Source organism: Diospyros lotus, chromosome 2, assembly GCF_014633365.1.
Source record: "Diospyros lotus cultivar Yz01 chromosome 2, ASM1463336v1, whole genome shotgun sequence".
NCBI classification, from domain to species: Eukaryota; Viridiplantae; Streptophyta; class Magnoliopsida; order Ericales; family Ebenaceae; genus Diospyros; species Diospyros lotus.
The window spans coordinates 36,853,320-36,870,974 of NC_068339.1; the positions used below are offsets into that span (position 1 = coordinate 36,853,320).

At 35.2% G+C, this 17,655-nt stretch overlaps 1 protein-coding gene across 1 annotated transcript; it reads left to right on the forward strand.

Moving 5' to 3' along the window:
• The first annotated feature begins 9,139 nt into the window (after positions 1-9,139).
• LOC127795432 (serine/threonine-protein kinase STY13-like) lies at positions 9,140-15,541 on the forward strand. Its single transcript, XM_052327094.1, has 6 exons — positions 9,140-9,605; positions 10,543-10,664; positions 13,825-14,021; positions 14,146-14,320; positions 14,621-14,755; positions 14,931-15,541. The coding sequence occupies exons 1-6, from the start codon at positions 9,293-9,295 to the stop codon at positions 15,135-15,137; spliced, it is 1,149 nt and encodes a 382-aa protein (XP_052183054.1). The 5' UTR covers positions 9,140-9,292; the 3' UTR covers positions 15,138-15,541.
• Positions 15,542-17,655: the final 2,114 nt, after the last annotated feature.

Here is a 17,655-nt window from a genome sequence, read left to right on the forward strand (position 1 = left end):
TTTCGAAGCCGGGGTGTCTGGGTGCACCCTTGGTAAAACAGCGGTGCCAGTTCGTACTCCTTACAGCCACAATGCGCGTGATCACTGATATTAATGTGTATTTATGCATTTCATAGTCATGTCGTGTATGCAGTCTACGTGATGGATACATATCAAAGCATGTTAATATGATGAAAGCATCCCCGAAAATCGGAGTTTGAAACATAAATCACCTATAACCAATCATTTTTCATAAAACTAAATCTAGTTGGGAAGTACCACTTACCTTCTCAAACTTATCGGGCTACCTCGATATTCATGCCGTGCCTCTTACATCGCCTCATTTGCGTGCCATCCTCAAAATTCGCACAAGTCACTTTAACTTAAGTCTCAAAGCATCCTAATCACCACATTTATTTAAATAAATATTAAAACCTATTTTTCCATAATTTCTTACATTTTCTTTATTTTTTCTCTATTTCTTCCTATTTTTCATCAATAAATCCAAACTAAATATTTCTCAAATATTTTCTCAAATATTTCACTACAAAAATTCATAAAATAATATTCTTGAATTTCTGAAATTTTTTAAGAAATTTTACTTACCTTAACTTAATCTCTCGACTTCCTCGGTATGCGTGCCACATCCTCAAAATGCGTGTTCGAACCATTTTTCTTGCCAAAATCTCCAGGATATTACTGAAACATAATTTCTTATTTTTCAAGATTTTTCTAGGATTTTTTTCCCATCATTTTCCTATTTTCTTTTCTTTTCTTTATTCTTTGTCTTTCTTCTTCTTCTTCTTCTCCTTCTTTTTCCTCTGCACCGTGCCTGCAACTCTTTCGCGCGCACCAGCTCCATGTGCGCACAGCTCCCGCCACCGCTGGCTGCACTCTCTGCAATTAAAACACATTAAAACTTTTATATTTTTTTATTTATTTTAGTGAGAGATTTATACTCGTCAGTGTACAAGTGCAGTTGTAGTCCAAATTTAAATTTATATTTTCTAGATGAGTCCAGGTCGTCCACTGAGAGATTTATTTATGGCAAAAGAAAAATGTCACACACACACACATGCATTTGGATGAATTGGTAACAATATTTTTTTATGGTTTTTTTAGATAATAGATACTAGGAAATAAAACAAAGCAAAAGTTGAAATAAACACTAAATGTGAAGATATGAAATTGGATAGCATTTGAGTTAAGACAATTTCAGTACCAACCCGTTGATTCTCAAATTTTAGTAGACAAGATTAGTAACATTAATTTAATTTCAGATATGAGGGTTTGTTATTAAATGAAATTAGAGATGATGATAGTTCTAGTTTAAGCAATCCTCATACATGATATGCGAGATTCTAATTTAAGCAACTACCATAAATTCAATTGCAATTAATACACAAAACAACTAAATTAATCATCCAGATTTGGATATGATAGCGTTTTCAGTTCTAATAACTCCCATACATGGCATGAAACCTCTAAGTTAGGCTTACGCTCCAATCCAAACCTAGCGATTTCTCAATAATTAAGACACACTCATACTGAAATTTAAATTAATGTTACTCATTTAAAGCGCAATTTTCTTTGGGAATCATTGGCGTTGGACATTATCCTTGCCTTAACCCAATATTAGATTTAGCTACTCATCTTCATTTGAAAGTTAATTGACAAGAATTTAAATAACGTAATTTAAATGACATGAATTAAAATAACAGAAACTAACCGGCCATTTAGGAGATGGATAATTAAAAACTAGAATTAAAATTGCAGAAATTTAAAGGCAGAAATTAACCAACCATTTAGGCGGTAGATAATAAAGTAACAATAAATAACATAAGAATTTAAAAAAAAAAAGAAAGAAAGTAAGTAAGTAAGATCACAAAAGAAAACAATAGAGAAAATAAGAAAGAACAAAAGCAATTCTCAAAGAGAGAATTCTAAGAAAATAACTAAGTTTTGATTCAAGAATAATAATCACCCTTACAAATGCAATCAAGTGAGCTATTTATAACCCACAATATGCAATACAAACCACACAATTTCAATTATTCAACTAAACATAATTATATCTAATGGGAACTCACACACTTAAAGTTAAATAAATTTTAACTATAATACACACCTAATATTAAATGGATTTTAGCTAAAATACACACCTAATAAAGCACTCATAAAGTTAAATGAATTTTAGCTATAATACACACCTAATAGTTAAATGAATTTTAACCCAAAAACACACCTAATAAATCACTCACAAAACAAATATTTAAAAATAAAAAAAATTCTACAATTGGGTTTTTGATCTTCATTAGGATTAAAAATAATGTTTAGACCTTCTCCAAATGATATCTTTCATGGGTTGCTCAAGTTGAGTCTTAATTCTTCATGGACTATAATTTTTCATAGGTTTTAATTCTTTATGAGTTTTAATTCTTCATTCTTCAATTCAATTTGAGTCTCCAAGCCCACATTTTTCTTGTCTACAAACAAACAATTGAGTGTTATTAATAAATTATATATTATATATATGTATTACACATGACACACATATATATTAGATTATATTATATATATATATATTACATGCACGCATGTATTGATGCATATGTATTATTATTATTATTATTAAATTTTACTTTAGAACTTCATTTCATTCATTTTTCAATTTAAACTTGCATATAACCATAAAATATATATTAATATCTAATTTAAACCATTTTTAAGATAAAAAAAAAGTGTAATTATAACAGAATTTTTACAAAATTAACCACAAATCAGCCGCTAGTTGGCTCCGCCAGCCACTGCTGTGGCCATCAACGCCGCACGCCACCGCCCGTGTGACCACCTCCGCGGTAGCCTCCCCTGCTCACGTCGCCCTGTTGGAGCTTGCAACCATGGCTGTCGCCGCGAGCTTGCGGCCACTCTGGCCGCTTTCGGTCGATCTCGAGGCTGCCCCCAGCCCGCTCGCAGCCTGCCATCGCTACTCAACCTGCCAGCCTCCTCTGCTCCGCTTGAGCTTGCGGCTACAGCGAGCACCAACAAGCCATCTCCTACACTTTCTGATCTCTCTCTCTCTCTCTTGTTCTCCTCTTGATGCTTCTCCCAATCAGCCAAATCCTTTAATTTATAAGCAAGCTGTTGCTTGCATATATACATATATATATTTTACATCATATTAATTACTAAATCTCTCAAATCTTCAGACGCTACTGCTCCATACCTCTTACAGATTTCTTTCCTCAATTCATGTTGCCACAATCTCCCCATTTTGCAAACGAAATCTAGGCCATTAAAGCTTCATAGAAGCTGACCATGGCCACTCACGCACACACGCAAATGCAAATGCCACCTATATATATTTAATTATATATTACACTAATTTATACATTTAAACCTCACATTTCATCTTAAATTCATTAGACAATTCCTTAATTACAATTACATCCTCAAACACTGAATTAGATTGCATTCCGATACTGAAAATCCAAAATTAATAATCTAAAGCTTAGTTGAAAATGACGATTTCGCCCCAGTATTCTCACCGAGATATTGTTTCATCCTGAAACCACTAAAGGGTTGATCATTACGCAAAATCGGAGCCCCTTTAGGGTTCTGTTGATTTTTTGAGACTCCCCTACGATGATTCGATTTTATAGCCTAAATGGCAACTGCATTTTAGTTGCACCGAGAACTGCTCCCGATTCGATTTCTTTCGATACCATAAATGCTATCTCGAAACTCTCGTCGAGACCATGTCATTTTCCTTACACAATTTCACTCTGAGGTATTCTTTGCAGTCGATTCGATACTTATAACTACTATCAAACCAATTCTTCGATATTCTAAACTTACATTGCAACCTTATGTCGAGACGGGGTCTTACAAATTAACTAAAAAAGGTGAGAATTTTCCCGTTTGCAATTTAGATGGCGAGCAAGAAATAAGGTGGCAGTAATGTTGAAGGAGGTCGCGATCATCCCGTAGCTAAAAGTTTGACTTGGCAAGGCTCTTGGCAAATTGTTGGAGACAGCCTAACTAAGTAAAGCCTAACCAAGTTGGTTGGTTTGATTTGAATTTTGATTTCAACATTTGCGGCATATGGACAGTTCGCACGCTGAAAATGAAACTTCAAAATGCTAAGATGAAGCTTTGGTGCTGGAAATATAATATGAACATATGATAAGTTCAGATTGCAACAAGTTGACTTTCATATCCATGCAATCCAACCCAACTACTTCTACCTTAACAAATTACATGGCCAACTAAACTCTCTAACCAATTAGCAGTAAGTACACTAACCAATTATTAATTTTATGTTATATATATTATATATTTTAATTATATATATATATACATATATGGATTGAATCAGCCAGGTCCATGCACCCGAAATGTTGGACCCAAAATTAAATCAGCCTTGATATAGTCCAAAAATTTAGACTTAAAAGATCATTTTGACCCATAAAAAAATCAAACCGAACCAATTACATTCAGTCTATTCACCCATGAATAGATCTACCTATACTATTAAATAACTAAAAAATCTCACAAACTAAGTTACCTACACTTAATTATATATAAGAGTGCAAAGTCTCATATTTTGTCATCACGTATCACTAGGTCCGGCTCTTATTAAGAATTTAATCTTATTAAGAATTTATTGAAACTCTCGAGACATAGATTAGATGGCAAAAGAGCGAACGATATGAAGATATAATTTGATGGGTCGTGAATTCAATTATTCTCCTATGCAAATGCCAAAGACCCAACATATGATTTATCTCTCTTACATAATTAAAAATAAGATCACAAAGAACTGTATAAGAGCAATTATCCTGAAAACTTATTGATAATATAATTGATGTTGGAACTTAAACTTAACTAAATCTAAGAATTACTTGTGAGTGTTGATCTTCAACTTATTAAACTGCTGAATTGAATCACCCACGGGGATCACTGAAGCATCAGCCGTGCCGTAAAAAATTGTAATAATGACGTAATTTAACCTCAGATAATTCTAAAAGACTAAAACATAGATAAGACCTGACAAAGAGTTCGGATACCGAATCAACCAGTGCCGCGGGGGCGGCGGGGGGGGAGAGAGATCTTGAATTAATAAAAAATCATTTAAGAAGATCTGGTAATTAATATAATTGATGGAAGCAACTCACAACTATAGGTGACATTTCATTTTTGGGATATTTGTCAAAAAAAATTATTTATTTATTTATTTCAGATGTCTAAGTTTTGCCTGATTAATTTTTAAGAACGGGTGATTTTTTCTCCTTATGCATCTTTGCATAAATCTGGATGCGAACACAATCTATATATACTCAGAATTGAACATTTGATATAGTTTAGGCAGAACTTGTCTTTCAGCGTTACTATTGCTTTCAAGCTAAATGTTGCATTTCAATAATAAATCTACCTTTAAAATTGTCGCACTGATTCGAATCCCGATATTCCATGTATATTTTAAAGTATTTTACCACTGTACCATGCTCGTAGGAGTATATTTGCCAAAATTTTATTTTGATCGGAAAGTCTTTTTGTATGAAAAGATATTTATGAGAAGGGTACAGGTAAGATATTTAAAATATTTATTAACATAACGTTTGTTAAAATAAATAAGATAAAATTGTATTAATATAAAATTAGAATACTTTTCGGACCAAGATATAGAATAATCAATAGAAGATTGAAAAACATTATAAGATTTTATCAAACTCTTTATTAAATTTTTTGAAATGCACTGAATGACGTATATGTTATTTTATCTTATCTGTAAGGTCCAAAATATACTTATCTGACATAAATATATCATGTCAGATAAGAAATCAGTAATTTTTTTTTCAAATGTTATCAAATAAATTTAATAAATATATTAAAAATAACAAAAATTTAAAATACTTTTTATATATTATATTTTTTGATCTATATCTTAATTAGCAAACATTAGCTTATTATATTGGAATAATTTAAATATTATAGCTATTTTTTAACTATCAAATTACTTAAACTATGAGTATAAATTTATTAAAATGAAATATATAAATTATATGGATATTTATTAACTTCCTATTATCCTACAGGCATAGAGATAAGGAATTAAATAAAATACTAGCATGTGGCTAAGAATAAAATGTAGGTACCAGAATAAATAGGGAGTCTCTTGTCCATACCCTTTCTATAAGCAATCATGGCAAACCTGAGTGCTCCTAGTTGAAAACATATAACTAGGCTGATTTTATATGATAATTAAATTATTAAAAAGAAAAATTATGAGAAAAACCATGAATGGGGGTGTCACTTTCACTATTTATTCTTGTTTGCTAGTGCCATAATTATATATTTCACAAATTTAAAAGAATAGCATTTTATAAGACTATATATATTTCTTGTCACGTGATAGTGCCATAGTTATATATTTCCAAAATTTAAAAGAATAGCTTTTTATAAGACTATAATATAATGTTACGATGAAGGCTATTGTGTCATAGATTTTTTAAAACGTTCACTTTGAGGTGTTTTTAATAAATAAATATAAATGAACGTATTTTTTAAGAATAATTATAAATAAATAGTAAAGTAATAATTAATAATATTAATTATCATGATTTTGAGGATAAAATTATCTAAAAAAAAAAATAACATATTCCCTTATAAATAACACAGTAAAATAAACAGTGAGGGGGGAACCGTTGGGAGAACAAACAGAGTAAAATAGCAGAGTTGAAGCATTCTTTTCGAGTGCTGGAATTTCTTCCCGAAAGCTTTTCCCTGAACTCAGCTTCTTTTCAGAGTCACATTCTCTCTGCACTCAGTTTCTTTTCAGAGTCATATTTCTCCCAGGTGGCACTTTCTTTCTGAACTCAGCTTCTTCTCGGGCAGTTTCTTTTCAAAGTCACACCCTCTCCGGAGTTATAGCTTGTTCTTGGGTTGCTGCCTTCTTTCCTTCTCGGTTTGCCACCTTCTCTCCTGGTTGCATGTTTTTCTTTCAGGTCCAATTCATTTTCAGGTTGTATTTCTTCTCTTCGAACTCGACCTTTCTTTGGACCCATATTCTTTCCAAACTATGGGCCCATATTTTTTCTAGATTGCACAAATCTTTTCGAGCCGCTTCTCTTTCCGAACTCAGCTTCTCTTCGGGGCTCGGCCACATCTCTTTTCAGAGACTCATGTTATTTTTGGATACTTATGTTCTCTCCAAACCGCATTTCTCTTCGGGCTCATATTTTTTCTAGACCATGCTTCTTTTTTTGGATTGTGTATATCTCTCTACCTCATTTCTTTTTCTAGACTCAACTTCTTTTTAGGCTGGGTCGCATCTCTTTTCGAACTCATGCCTCTCCGGGCTTACATTCTTTATGGGTCGTGTTTCTTTTCGAGCCACATACTGTTTCTTCTCGCGTGCCTGTGCCCCCAAAATTAATTCTAGCACGCGTCTCCCCCTTTATTCGAACTCGTGACCTCTCATTCCTCACGCGTGACTGCCTGACCTGCAAGCACCCCCACTTACACATGCTCATATATTAAATTTATACTAATCTAGTTCCCAATTTTCCAAATTACACTTAGACCCCGTAAATTTCTGAAAGCTCTTAATCACCTCCCCACTCATACATTACAACTCACAAAGCATGCAATCCCACGTGGCCCATTTTGGTTAAGTCGCGTGGCTACCCCTAAGCTTTCCTCTTTTTAATTAGACCACACGTGGAAGCCCCTAGTTTTTCAAATTACACTTAAACCCTGTAAGTTTTTGAAAGCTCTTAATCGCCTCCCCACTCACACATTGAAACTCACAAAGCATGCAATCCCATGTGGGCCCTTTTGGCTAAGTCGCGTGGCTGCCCCTAAGCTTTTCTCCTTTCAATTAGACCACACGTGAAAGCCTCATGCATTATACAACATCTTATAATCTCTAATCAGGTGTAATCCCTTTTGGAAACATCATGCTAAATTCAGAATAATAAACATCTGGAGGCAATCTCTTACAACCCAGAATCTTTCTCAAGTAGGTTACTTAAAGGCTAAGAACCTGCTTCAACAACTCGCCGTAAGGCTCACATTCTCTCGAAGGACACCTTAGACCACTTAGTCTTATGGGGGGAATTTCTCTTAAGTCTGTCCGAATTAGACTAAAGACCATAGTCCTCATGCTTGCTGTGTGTGTGTTTAGTCCCGACATCTAATAAAAATACTATGATTAGCTCATTTCTCATTGGAAAATGTACATTTTTTGTATTCATTAATTGCATCTTTTATTTATTGTGCACCCAGCAAAATCTTTTGAGACTTCCTTTAGATAACTATTTTTTTTCACATACTAATTTAAGTATCGGAGGGCATACGTGGGGGGTAAGGAACCCCCGTGTGCCTCTAATTTGTTCTTGTGACCACAATTATGCCCTAACACATAGGAAAATACTCTTGGAAAGATTAATCTTCTACTAGAGAAGTGTTTGAGGGCTTATTCGAGACTTCTATTAGGAAATCGAATATCGGAGTCATCTACTACATATTTTCATGAGCAGATATCTGTTAGTTGTTTGTCTCGTTTTGTTGCAACTGTAGCATTCCTACACAATAAATCTCAATTGTTGTATTTTGACAACAACAAAGACCTTCATGGTAAGATTTATTTAGCAGACATCAAAAGTCTAGATAACCCTTGAGGAAGTTTTATGTTGGATGAATTCGGCAATGGAGATCTCTTCAACATTTGTGTATATATATATATATATATATTCTTAATGTTAGATGGATTGTACATATATATTAATAGTTTATATATTTTTTTACTTTTTTATTTTTGTTGTGAAGTTTAAAATATGTCCTAATTTTAAATTATAAACGCTTATTAATTTCTTTCTAATATAAAATTTTTATTTTTTTAAAAAAAATAAATGATGGTGTAGAGAGAGGAGATGTGCTATGGATCCACAATCTTTGACAGCAGACAAAAGATGCTATGGGACTAACGATACTCTTAAAAGTTTTTAGTGACAAAAAAGAATTATGAAAAGAAAAAAAAAAAAAAAAAAAAAAAAGAAGAGAGGAGGAGGTAAGGAGAGGAAAGCAAAGTGGGTCAGAAACTCACGTTATGTCACAGGCAAGTCCATGTGCCCACATGCCCATGCTTGTACATAATACACATACCATACCAACACCACATACCCCCTCCAACTCCACACACACACAGAGCTTAGATTGTTCAACAGGAAGAGTAGAATAAGCACTCAGAAGAAGAACAAACCAAACTCAAGTGCCCAGATCAGACTCAGAGAGAATTCAGATAGTAGTGATGGAGAAGAGCAGTGATGGTTTTGTGCGGGCAGATCAGATTGACCTCAAGAGCCTCGACGAGCAGCTGGAGCGGCACCTTAACCGGGTCTGGACCATGGAGAAGAACAAGCAGCCGCCGTCCCCGCAGCCGCCCAAGACTGTCCACCACCGCCGCCAAGATTCCGACCCACCTGCCACCACCACCAGCGGCAGCCCGAGGCAGCGCCCCGACTGGGAGATCGACCCCTCTAAGCTCCTAATCAAGGGGGTCATTGCCCGCGGCACCTTCGGCACCGTCCACCGCGGCATCTACGACGGCCAAGATGTTGCCGGTCACTCTCTTTAAATTTCCCCCTCTAGTTTTTTGATCTTTCTTCTAAGATTTTTAATTATTTTAATTTCTATTTTTTTGGTTTAATTTTCTTTTTCTGTTATATGATTTAAACTCGGTTTGATTACAACCCATTTGAGTACACACGATCTTGCAGGGAAATGGTGTAATGGTCCATTCTCTTTTTACTTCCGCAATTTGGGCATTATTATGACTCTGTTTGCACAAAATAAGGCTGTTTAACATAATGGGCATTAAATTTTGAATCAGGAAACTTCTTCACCAAATTTGTTGAGGTGTAGATGTATCTAATTGTTTCAGTTCTTCTTCTTCTGGTTCTTGTTGTTAATGTTCATTTTTTTGGGGTTTTTTTTTTTTTAATGCTTTTCTTTTTTGGGTGTTGGGGGTTCTTGTTTAGTTTCCATTCAATTTGATATTCAAAGGGGAAGTGGCTGAATCCTCATTTAATTGCATTCTTATGGAACCCGTGACTCAAGGAAGGGGTTGGATTGAATTACCATGTGACTGCAATTACTTGTGTGGATGCTGTGTTGGTGAACTTTCATGTGATCCCATTGTCCAGAACTAGTAGCAATAAAGTAAGGAAGAAAGACATTAATTAATATGAACTACAAGCTTGAAATTTGGATCACCACTTCTGGTTGTTGTTTTTGTGTTTATTTTAAGCCTCATCATCATAATTGACGCTTTTGCTTCATAACCAAACAAAGTTAACTTTTTAAGCCTTTTTTATTTTTTGATCTGTTCCTTTTGCAATATTATTTTAACCTTGTTACTTTTTTGAATCTCTTTTGATCTCTCTGTTTACTATTTATCTTATACAAGTTTGTATGGTTTTCTAATGAAGTGCTTTATTTTACAAGGGAAGGGGTTTACTAATGCAGACGTTATTCTATTTCTTTTTATCCTTTTTTCAGTGAAACTTCTGGACTGGGGTGAAGAGGGTCACCGATCCGAAGCTGAAATCGCATCACTGAGAGCAGCTTTTATACAGGAAGTTGTGGTGTGGCATAAGCTTGATCATCCCAACGTAACAAAGGTAACTTTCTAATCTTAGACCCCGTCTCTTCTATGTTATTTTGAAAACTTGCGGATATAAGGATTTGCATTGTTGGTTATCTATACTGTTCATTGTTTCTATATTTCTGAGCTTCAGATGGGGTCACACTCTAATGGAGTAACCACTTAACACTAGGTATCTTTTCTATTGTTATTTTTTTTTTAATTTTTTCTTTGGGAGGTGTCAATGCTTCATACCTAGAATTCAAAAATATGTGGCAGACTGCTCAAGGTGCGTTACAGAGTTGTTTCCCATGACAATATTTTGTCCTGATTTAATTTAGCAAAAATGTTGGTGCTGCACAAAAATTTATTCCAGGATTGAAAGGAGCCATATTATGATGATTTATTTTGTTTCATACAAAGCAAAATCATCTAGAACTCCTTTCTGATTGAATTATTTTGAATACAAAATTATTGTCCTGTTTTTGTTGAATAATAGAACTTGTTCAAGATGGCTTGAGGAGAGAAATCATGTAAAAATGAGATCACAAGAAAAGGGTGAGAAGCAGAGCAGTTGGAGGAAAATTGTTACATTTCCTGCAGTTCTCCTTGCTCATTTAAAAGAGAAATATTCAATGTGACTGTCACTGAGACATGAGTATTTGAAAAAATCATATGTTGTGAAATCTTAGCGGACATCCCATCATATGGCTTTATTTACTGAGACCTGTGGCTTTTTGGACTAGCTATGTGATGGCTAGAACAGTCACTAGAATTAACAGATTCTTCTAATTCAAAATTTTTAAATATGATGATTGCTGTAATGGTCACTAACTGTATTTAGATGCCATTAAGTGATCAGACTAAACTTTAATATTTCCAACAGTCAATTAATATTTTAATCGTAAGTGAATCAGCAGTTGGAACACAATCAGGAATATTGTGACCTTCTCTATCACAATCATCCTAGTAGTAAATGATATTGTTTCGGTCTCTCCTTGCTCCTTGCAAGTTCTAAGTTTTCCATCAAAGTGCTCTATGTTTCATACTAGCTAGAACATGCACCTATGTCCACACCCAAGTATAGGTATGAAGCAATGGCCAGGAGTTACATTTATAAAGGTGTTCTTTTGTTCTATTCTTTCCGGTGTGGGTTTCCATGTAAGCTATTAGCTCCTTCCAAACACAGTAATTCCTAGAACGGAATATATTGGAGCTTACCTTACAGGGAAGGGGTATAAAATGGAATATATTGGTCCTGGATGTTTATAAAATGGACTTCTATTAGTTTGTCTCATAATGTGAAAGCTTTCTCCTGGTTGATATGTTTTACTTCCATCATTTTAGTTCTTCTTACTACAGGTTGTACATTCTGCAAGTTTATGATTGTTGTTGTTTTCCCTAATTAGCCCTAGCAAGAACATAAAAATCATGTAGCTCTTATGTTGCTTAAGTGCTGCTGTTAACCATTAGAATATGGTAATCGGCACCATTGCTGGTGTTCAGTGGCTGGTATTTTCTAAGGTCAAATCTTTAGGATCCTAAGTCGATGTATATTCAAGAGTTTGTATCCCTGTATCCCTCTCATTAGCTAAAGTGAACTTTCACTGCCTTGCTACTGTTTTTGGCTGCTCATGAATGTTCTTTGCCATTCGGGAGGATGCTTTTGACGATTCAAATTGATGAGTTTGATCAAGTGAACATTGGATATCAAGTGACTTGATAGCATATGAAACCTGAAGTTGTTTTTTTAACATTGAGTTTTCTTTTTAGGTGCCAAAGGGAAATTGCATCCAGTATTTCAAATTGAACCTTGATTTCAAACTTGCTAAGTGAACAGCATTTGCATTGATTGACATACTAAATAATCTGGTATGCATAAACTGCTAAACAATCAGTTCATAACATGACAGGTTATTCCAAATACTGTGGTTACATTCAGTTTCAGTTGACGTCATGTTCCTCGTATTCATTTGAAAGTTGCTGAGGTTAAGCTATCACATCTGTGAAGAAAATATTAGAGACTTCCACTGGGTGTTTTTATGCAGGACATTTATTTTCTGTCTTTTCCTTTTCTTTTAAGTAACCTGACTACTGTGAAACTTTGACTTTATGCTCATGTCAAAAGAAAAAAATAGGACTCATATTTTAAAGGAAAAATCTTCTATTTTTACCTCTGAAGGTGGTAGCCCAGTGGAACAAGTGACCCTAGTTCGTTCTTTAACACTGTTCTTTAACACTGTCCTCACACGGGAATTGCAGGTGTGACTGTAGCCACTGCCTTCACACAAGTCAAGGAGGCAAACCCCCTTGTGGTAGTAGTTCCCTATCTATAGTTTTTGAGGCCACCTGGTCCACATGTATCTCTTGATATGGTTTAAATGCACAGTTATGGTTCTAATCCAGATCTCACTTGATTTGGGCCTTTTAGGGATAAGAGTTGCTTAGGTTACATCACATAGGCAACCCGTGTCACTTCTCCATATTCCTTTTATTTAGGGGAAAGAAAAAAAGAATCTTCAACTCTTTTTTAGTCTGTACATTTTAACCTGAGTGTTCACTTCAACCTGGTTTCTTACCATCTCCTCAATTAATTCTGTTTGCCTCATAGCAGTATGCTTTCAGTTTCCTGTCATCTTTCTGACCATTGAAATTCACTGGATTCTCACGATTCAGCGGCATCTTCATTTTTACGGTCTGACCATTTGTCGGAGAGTGGAACTTATGTAGCCTAATCCTCCTTTTCACCACAGGTTTCCCTTGTATTTGATACTCTGTTGTATTCTCATTTAGAAGGGATAATTTGTTCTTTGCTATCCCGGTTATTTCTGATTTATGTTTGTTACTTCTCTTCGACTGATTTCCTGATTTCCCATGACCAGTGCATTCCTGTGGTTTTGTTGTTGTTTATTTGTTTTTTAATACGATTGCTACCACATTGAAAATTCAAAGTTCATTTTGCCGGAAGGATACATTTGATTTATGTTATAGATTTATACTGTTAAGAAATTGAAATATGTTGCTTTACATTTCTTAAAAGAATATTGATTGTTGACCTTTTTAAGTCAAATGGCTACCACAAAACCTTCATCCAGTTTATAGGTTGTTATTTTCTAGAAACGTGCTGTATGTTATTGCCATTTTTTAGGTGGTTACAGATAGAAGTCCTAACTATTCTTGCCTAACCCCATTTGCAGTTTATTGGGGCAACAATGGGCTCTTCAGGGCTGAACATACAAACAGAAAATGGTCAAATGGGCATGCCAAGTAATGTTTGTTGTGTTGTTGTGGAATATCTTCCTGGCGGTGCCTTGAAATCTTACCTTATAAAGAATAGGAGAAGGAAACTGGCTTTCAAAGTAGTTGTCCAGATGGCACTCGATCTTGCTAGAGGGTAACGGCATATATATTCTGCATTTATTATTATTGGCTGATGCTATCTATCCCTTTATTGTCTGCAGTCTGAAGATTAGCTTCTGCAGTTTAGTGCTAAGAGAACGAGTCTTAAAATATTGTAGGTTGAGTTACCTCCACTCTCAAAAGATTGTTCACAGAGATGTAAAGACTGAGAACATGCTATTAGACAAGACACGCACAGTAAAAATTGCTGATTTTGGAGTTGCTCGTGTTGAGGCTTCAAATCCTAACGATATGACTGGAGAGACCGGGACTCTTGGTTACATGGCTCCTGAGGTAGAGCCTGCTCTTTTTGAGTAGGAATTCATACTCAAAAACAATACCCTTTTTAAGCTTTTAGCTCTTGCAGCAGCACTTACTATTGCCTTTTATTTTATGGAGAAACTGTTGAAAAAATGTTCTCGTCAGGGTATGACGCATGCATATCAGAACATGGATTTACTAGTTTGAAGTTTAATTCCTGCTTTGGTGCACAATCAATATGGTCTAGTTCATATCGACATTTTTTTTTTCTAGTAGTCATGAGCGGCAGTTTTGAAGTTGTCCACTGACTTGTCAACTGGGTGAATTGTACAGGTCCTAAATGGCAACCCCTATAATAGAAGATGTGATGTCTACAGTTTTGGCATCTGTTTGTGGGAGATCTATTGCTGCGACATGCCATATCCAGACCTTAGTTTCTCTGAAGTGACTTCTGCTGTGGTCCGTCAGGTATGACTTCCTTAAATAACCAATTATCAACTCCATCCCATGGCCCCTTCTTCGCCGACCAAAATAATAGAAAAAAAAAAGAAAGAAAGTGAAACCTCGTCACATATTTTTTCATGTGTAAACATGGTACATCTTACTTGTAATTCGGCTTGATGATATTCATGATTCTGCGCAGAATCTGAGACCAGAGATACCAAGATGTTGTCCAAGTTCTCTGGCAAATGTAATGAAACGATGCTGGGATGCCAACCCCGATAAGAGGCCGGAGATGGACGAGGTAGTCTCCATGCTAGAGGCCATCGACACATCAAAAGGTGGAGGCATGATTCCTGTCGATCATCCTCAAGGTTGTCTCTGCTTCCGCAAGTACCGAGGACCTTAAACATACAATTGGACCTTGACCTTATAATTAAGCAACCACAAATCACACTTCCATGTCCTAAAGATCCATATTTGTACCTTTTGAGGAAAAAATCAATTGGGATTCCAGAGCTGTTGATGGGGCTGGATATAGGAGGAGCTCTGCAACATCTCTCCTTGTTGAATGGCTATAAATTAAAGCTTTTCTTTTGCTAATCTTCTTGGCTTATTTTCTTATGTTGAGCTTCCAAATATGTGTATTCCATTGACTAGCTTGCTGGCTCTACACCTCTTCTGTAAGATGTCTCTCTTGATAAACTAGCATCAAATTCAGATGACTAGAGTTTACATATGAAACTAGGTATGTGCTCTCTCTCTACATATATATGATATACCTTTGGGTCATGGGACCCTTTCGTACTGCAACATATATGTACTTGTTACATTCTTTATATTCTGAATCAAGGAACCAGTAATGCATGAATCTTTTTCAAAGTGTTTTATGATGTTTTTCGTGTGTAAGCCTGATGATGGCGTCATATTTTTATTACAGATTATACAATAGTTCTAGCAGGTCACTTGTGTTTTTATGCACAAGTTGGTCTTTTAGTATCAACTATATGAATACATTAGTATCAATTATCATTATTTATCATATTTCATAAATTTTTTTACATGAAAATGGTGACTTTTTTTTCTCTTGTTAGAGAGTTGTATTAAAGACAGTCGCGTGAAATTTTGTTATATTATTTTTTTACATTAATTTATATTATTGATGAAATTTTAAAAAGTTAATTAATATCATGAGTGCCTTGTCAATGATTTTAAATTAAGATATAGCTGTCGAGGATATTAGATTGCACTAAGCATTAAATTTAGTCAATGGACTGCATTTAGGTTATGTAGATGAAACATGATATGTGTAGTTGGGAGGATCATTCTTGCGTGAATTTCAGCGTTCGTGTTATTGATTACGTTAGGGGAGGTAAATTATGGGTCGGGCTTTTGACTTTTACGTAAAGCGAGTATCGAACTCATAATTCATTGGATTGACATCAATATATTATTAATCTAATCGCTCGACTTATGTCCTAAGAGTTGATATGTGTATTTGCTCTTTATTTTGAGGGTATTGTGACATATATATATTTTGTGTTTTTTATTTAGACAAATTATTATCAACCCTTACATTTTTGCTCAAATTTTAGAAACACAACAGCTTTTTTCTCTTAGGATACTTTTTGATGCGAGTCCCACCCAACGTCATCATGACATTTATATGTAGATGCATACAATAAATTATATCTTGATCAGAAGATATATCAAAAAGATAAATTTTCAATTGAGATAAATTTCAGTCACAATCGAATTTAATATCTCAATCATAATCAAATTCAAAATTTCAATTATGATCAAATTAAAAGTTTCAATCTCAAATTAATTTGAATTGGAAGTTACAATTATAAGAGTTCCCAATACCCTTCCTCACCATTGCCAATTTCCAAGTAGCTCTCTTAGCGACCACCAATCTTGCACCCACCACTAGCCTCACAGTTACCACCATTGCCATTCAAAACCCCAAACCCTTTGTAAACCTTCCCCAATCACTTGATTTCTCATCGTCCTTGCAAATAGACGTTTTAAAACCAGACCCTCACCTTTGCCCTTTCCAAACCAAATCGGGTTCCTCACCATCATCCTCTTAGACTGGTTCCTCCAATTGGATTTAGGTGATTCATCTGCTCAAAGCTTTTCCCAAATCATTGTAGGTATTAATGTTAATTAGCTTCTCACCCTTGATATCTATGGTGAGGTAGGCAAATCAAAATGTTGTCCCCTTACTAGCGCCGAAGCTAGTATCTTGGTTAGATCCCTCACCACTGTACACCCCCTTCCTTCAACCCCCCATGGCTACATCTTAACCCACTCTAATTGGATGCATTTGGCCTTGCCGCTAAACCCTTGGAGACCATTGACTCACAACTATGCCTCCACAATGAGCACCACAAGTTACTGTTGCTCATGGTTCACACGAATAGTCTCTTTTTGGCAACACCGACATGGGATCTAGGGATTCAAATCTCAAGCTGAAACCCAGACAACACTTCGTACATTCAATCTTAGGAGCTCAAACTCAACATCACCAATTAGGGGCATAATTAAACTAACAGTTATAATCCTCCTCACAGGTCCTGTCCCATATTTATGTGGTTTTAAAATCTCTTAACCCAGCTACATTGGTTATAGTACTAGGCTCTCCTAGACAGTACATCGACCTTCTCAAGTTATTATTTTTAGTACACGTTAGAGCTAGCTATATACAACTCCCCTTCATCGGCATCTGGCAAAGTTCCTTAGGCTGTCAATGGGATTGGTGATTGGAGTGGAAGGTTGCTGCATGTTGGTTTGTTTTTCACGTGCAGAGCTTTGTTTTCATGAAGGGGGGGGCAAAGTCGCTCTAGAAGTTATCATTTTTTTCATCGTAGATCGAATTCCTTTCGTTCTTTTTTCTTTTTTACAGAGTATCCTAGGTTAATTTT

Excerpts from the sequence above, each read along its gene's own strand:
- LOC127795432 (XM_052327094.1), top strand. The coding sequence starts at position 9,293 with ATGGAGAAGAGCAGTGATGGTTTTGTGCGGGCAGATCAGATTGACCTC. Across the intron at positions 14,022-14,145 it reads GCACTCGATCTTGCTAGAGG|GTTGAGTTACCTCCACTCTC; the intron begins GTAACGGCATAT and ends AAAATATTGTAG. Across the intron at positions 14,321-14,620 it reads TTGGTTACATGGCTCCTGAG|GTCCTAAATGGCAACCCCTA; the intron begins GTAGAGCCTGCT and ends TGAATTGTACAG.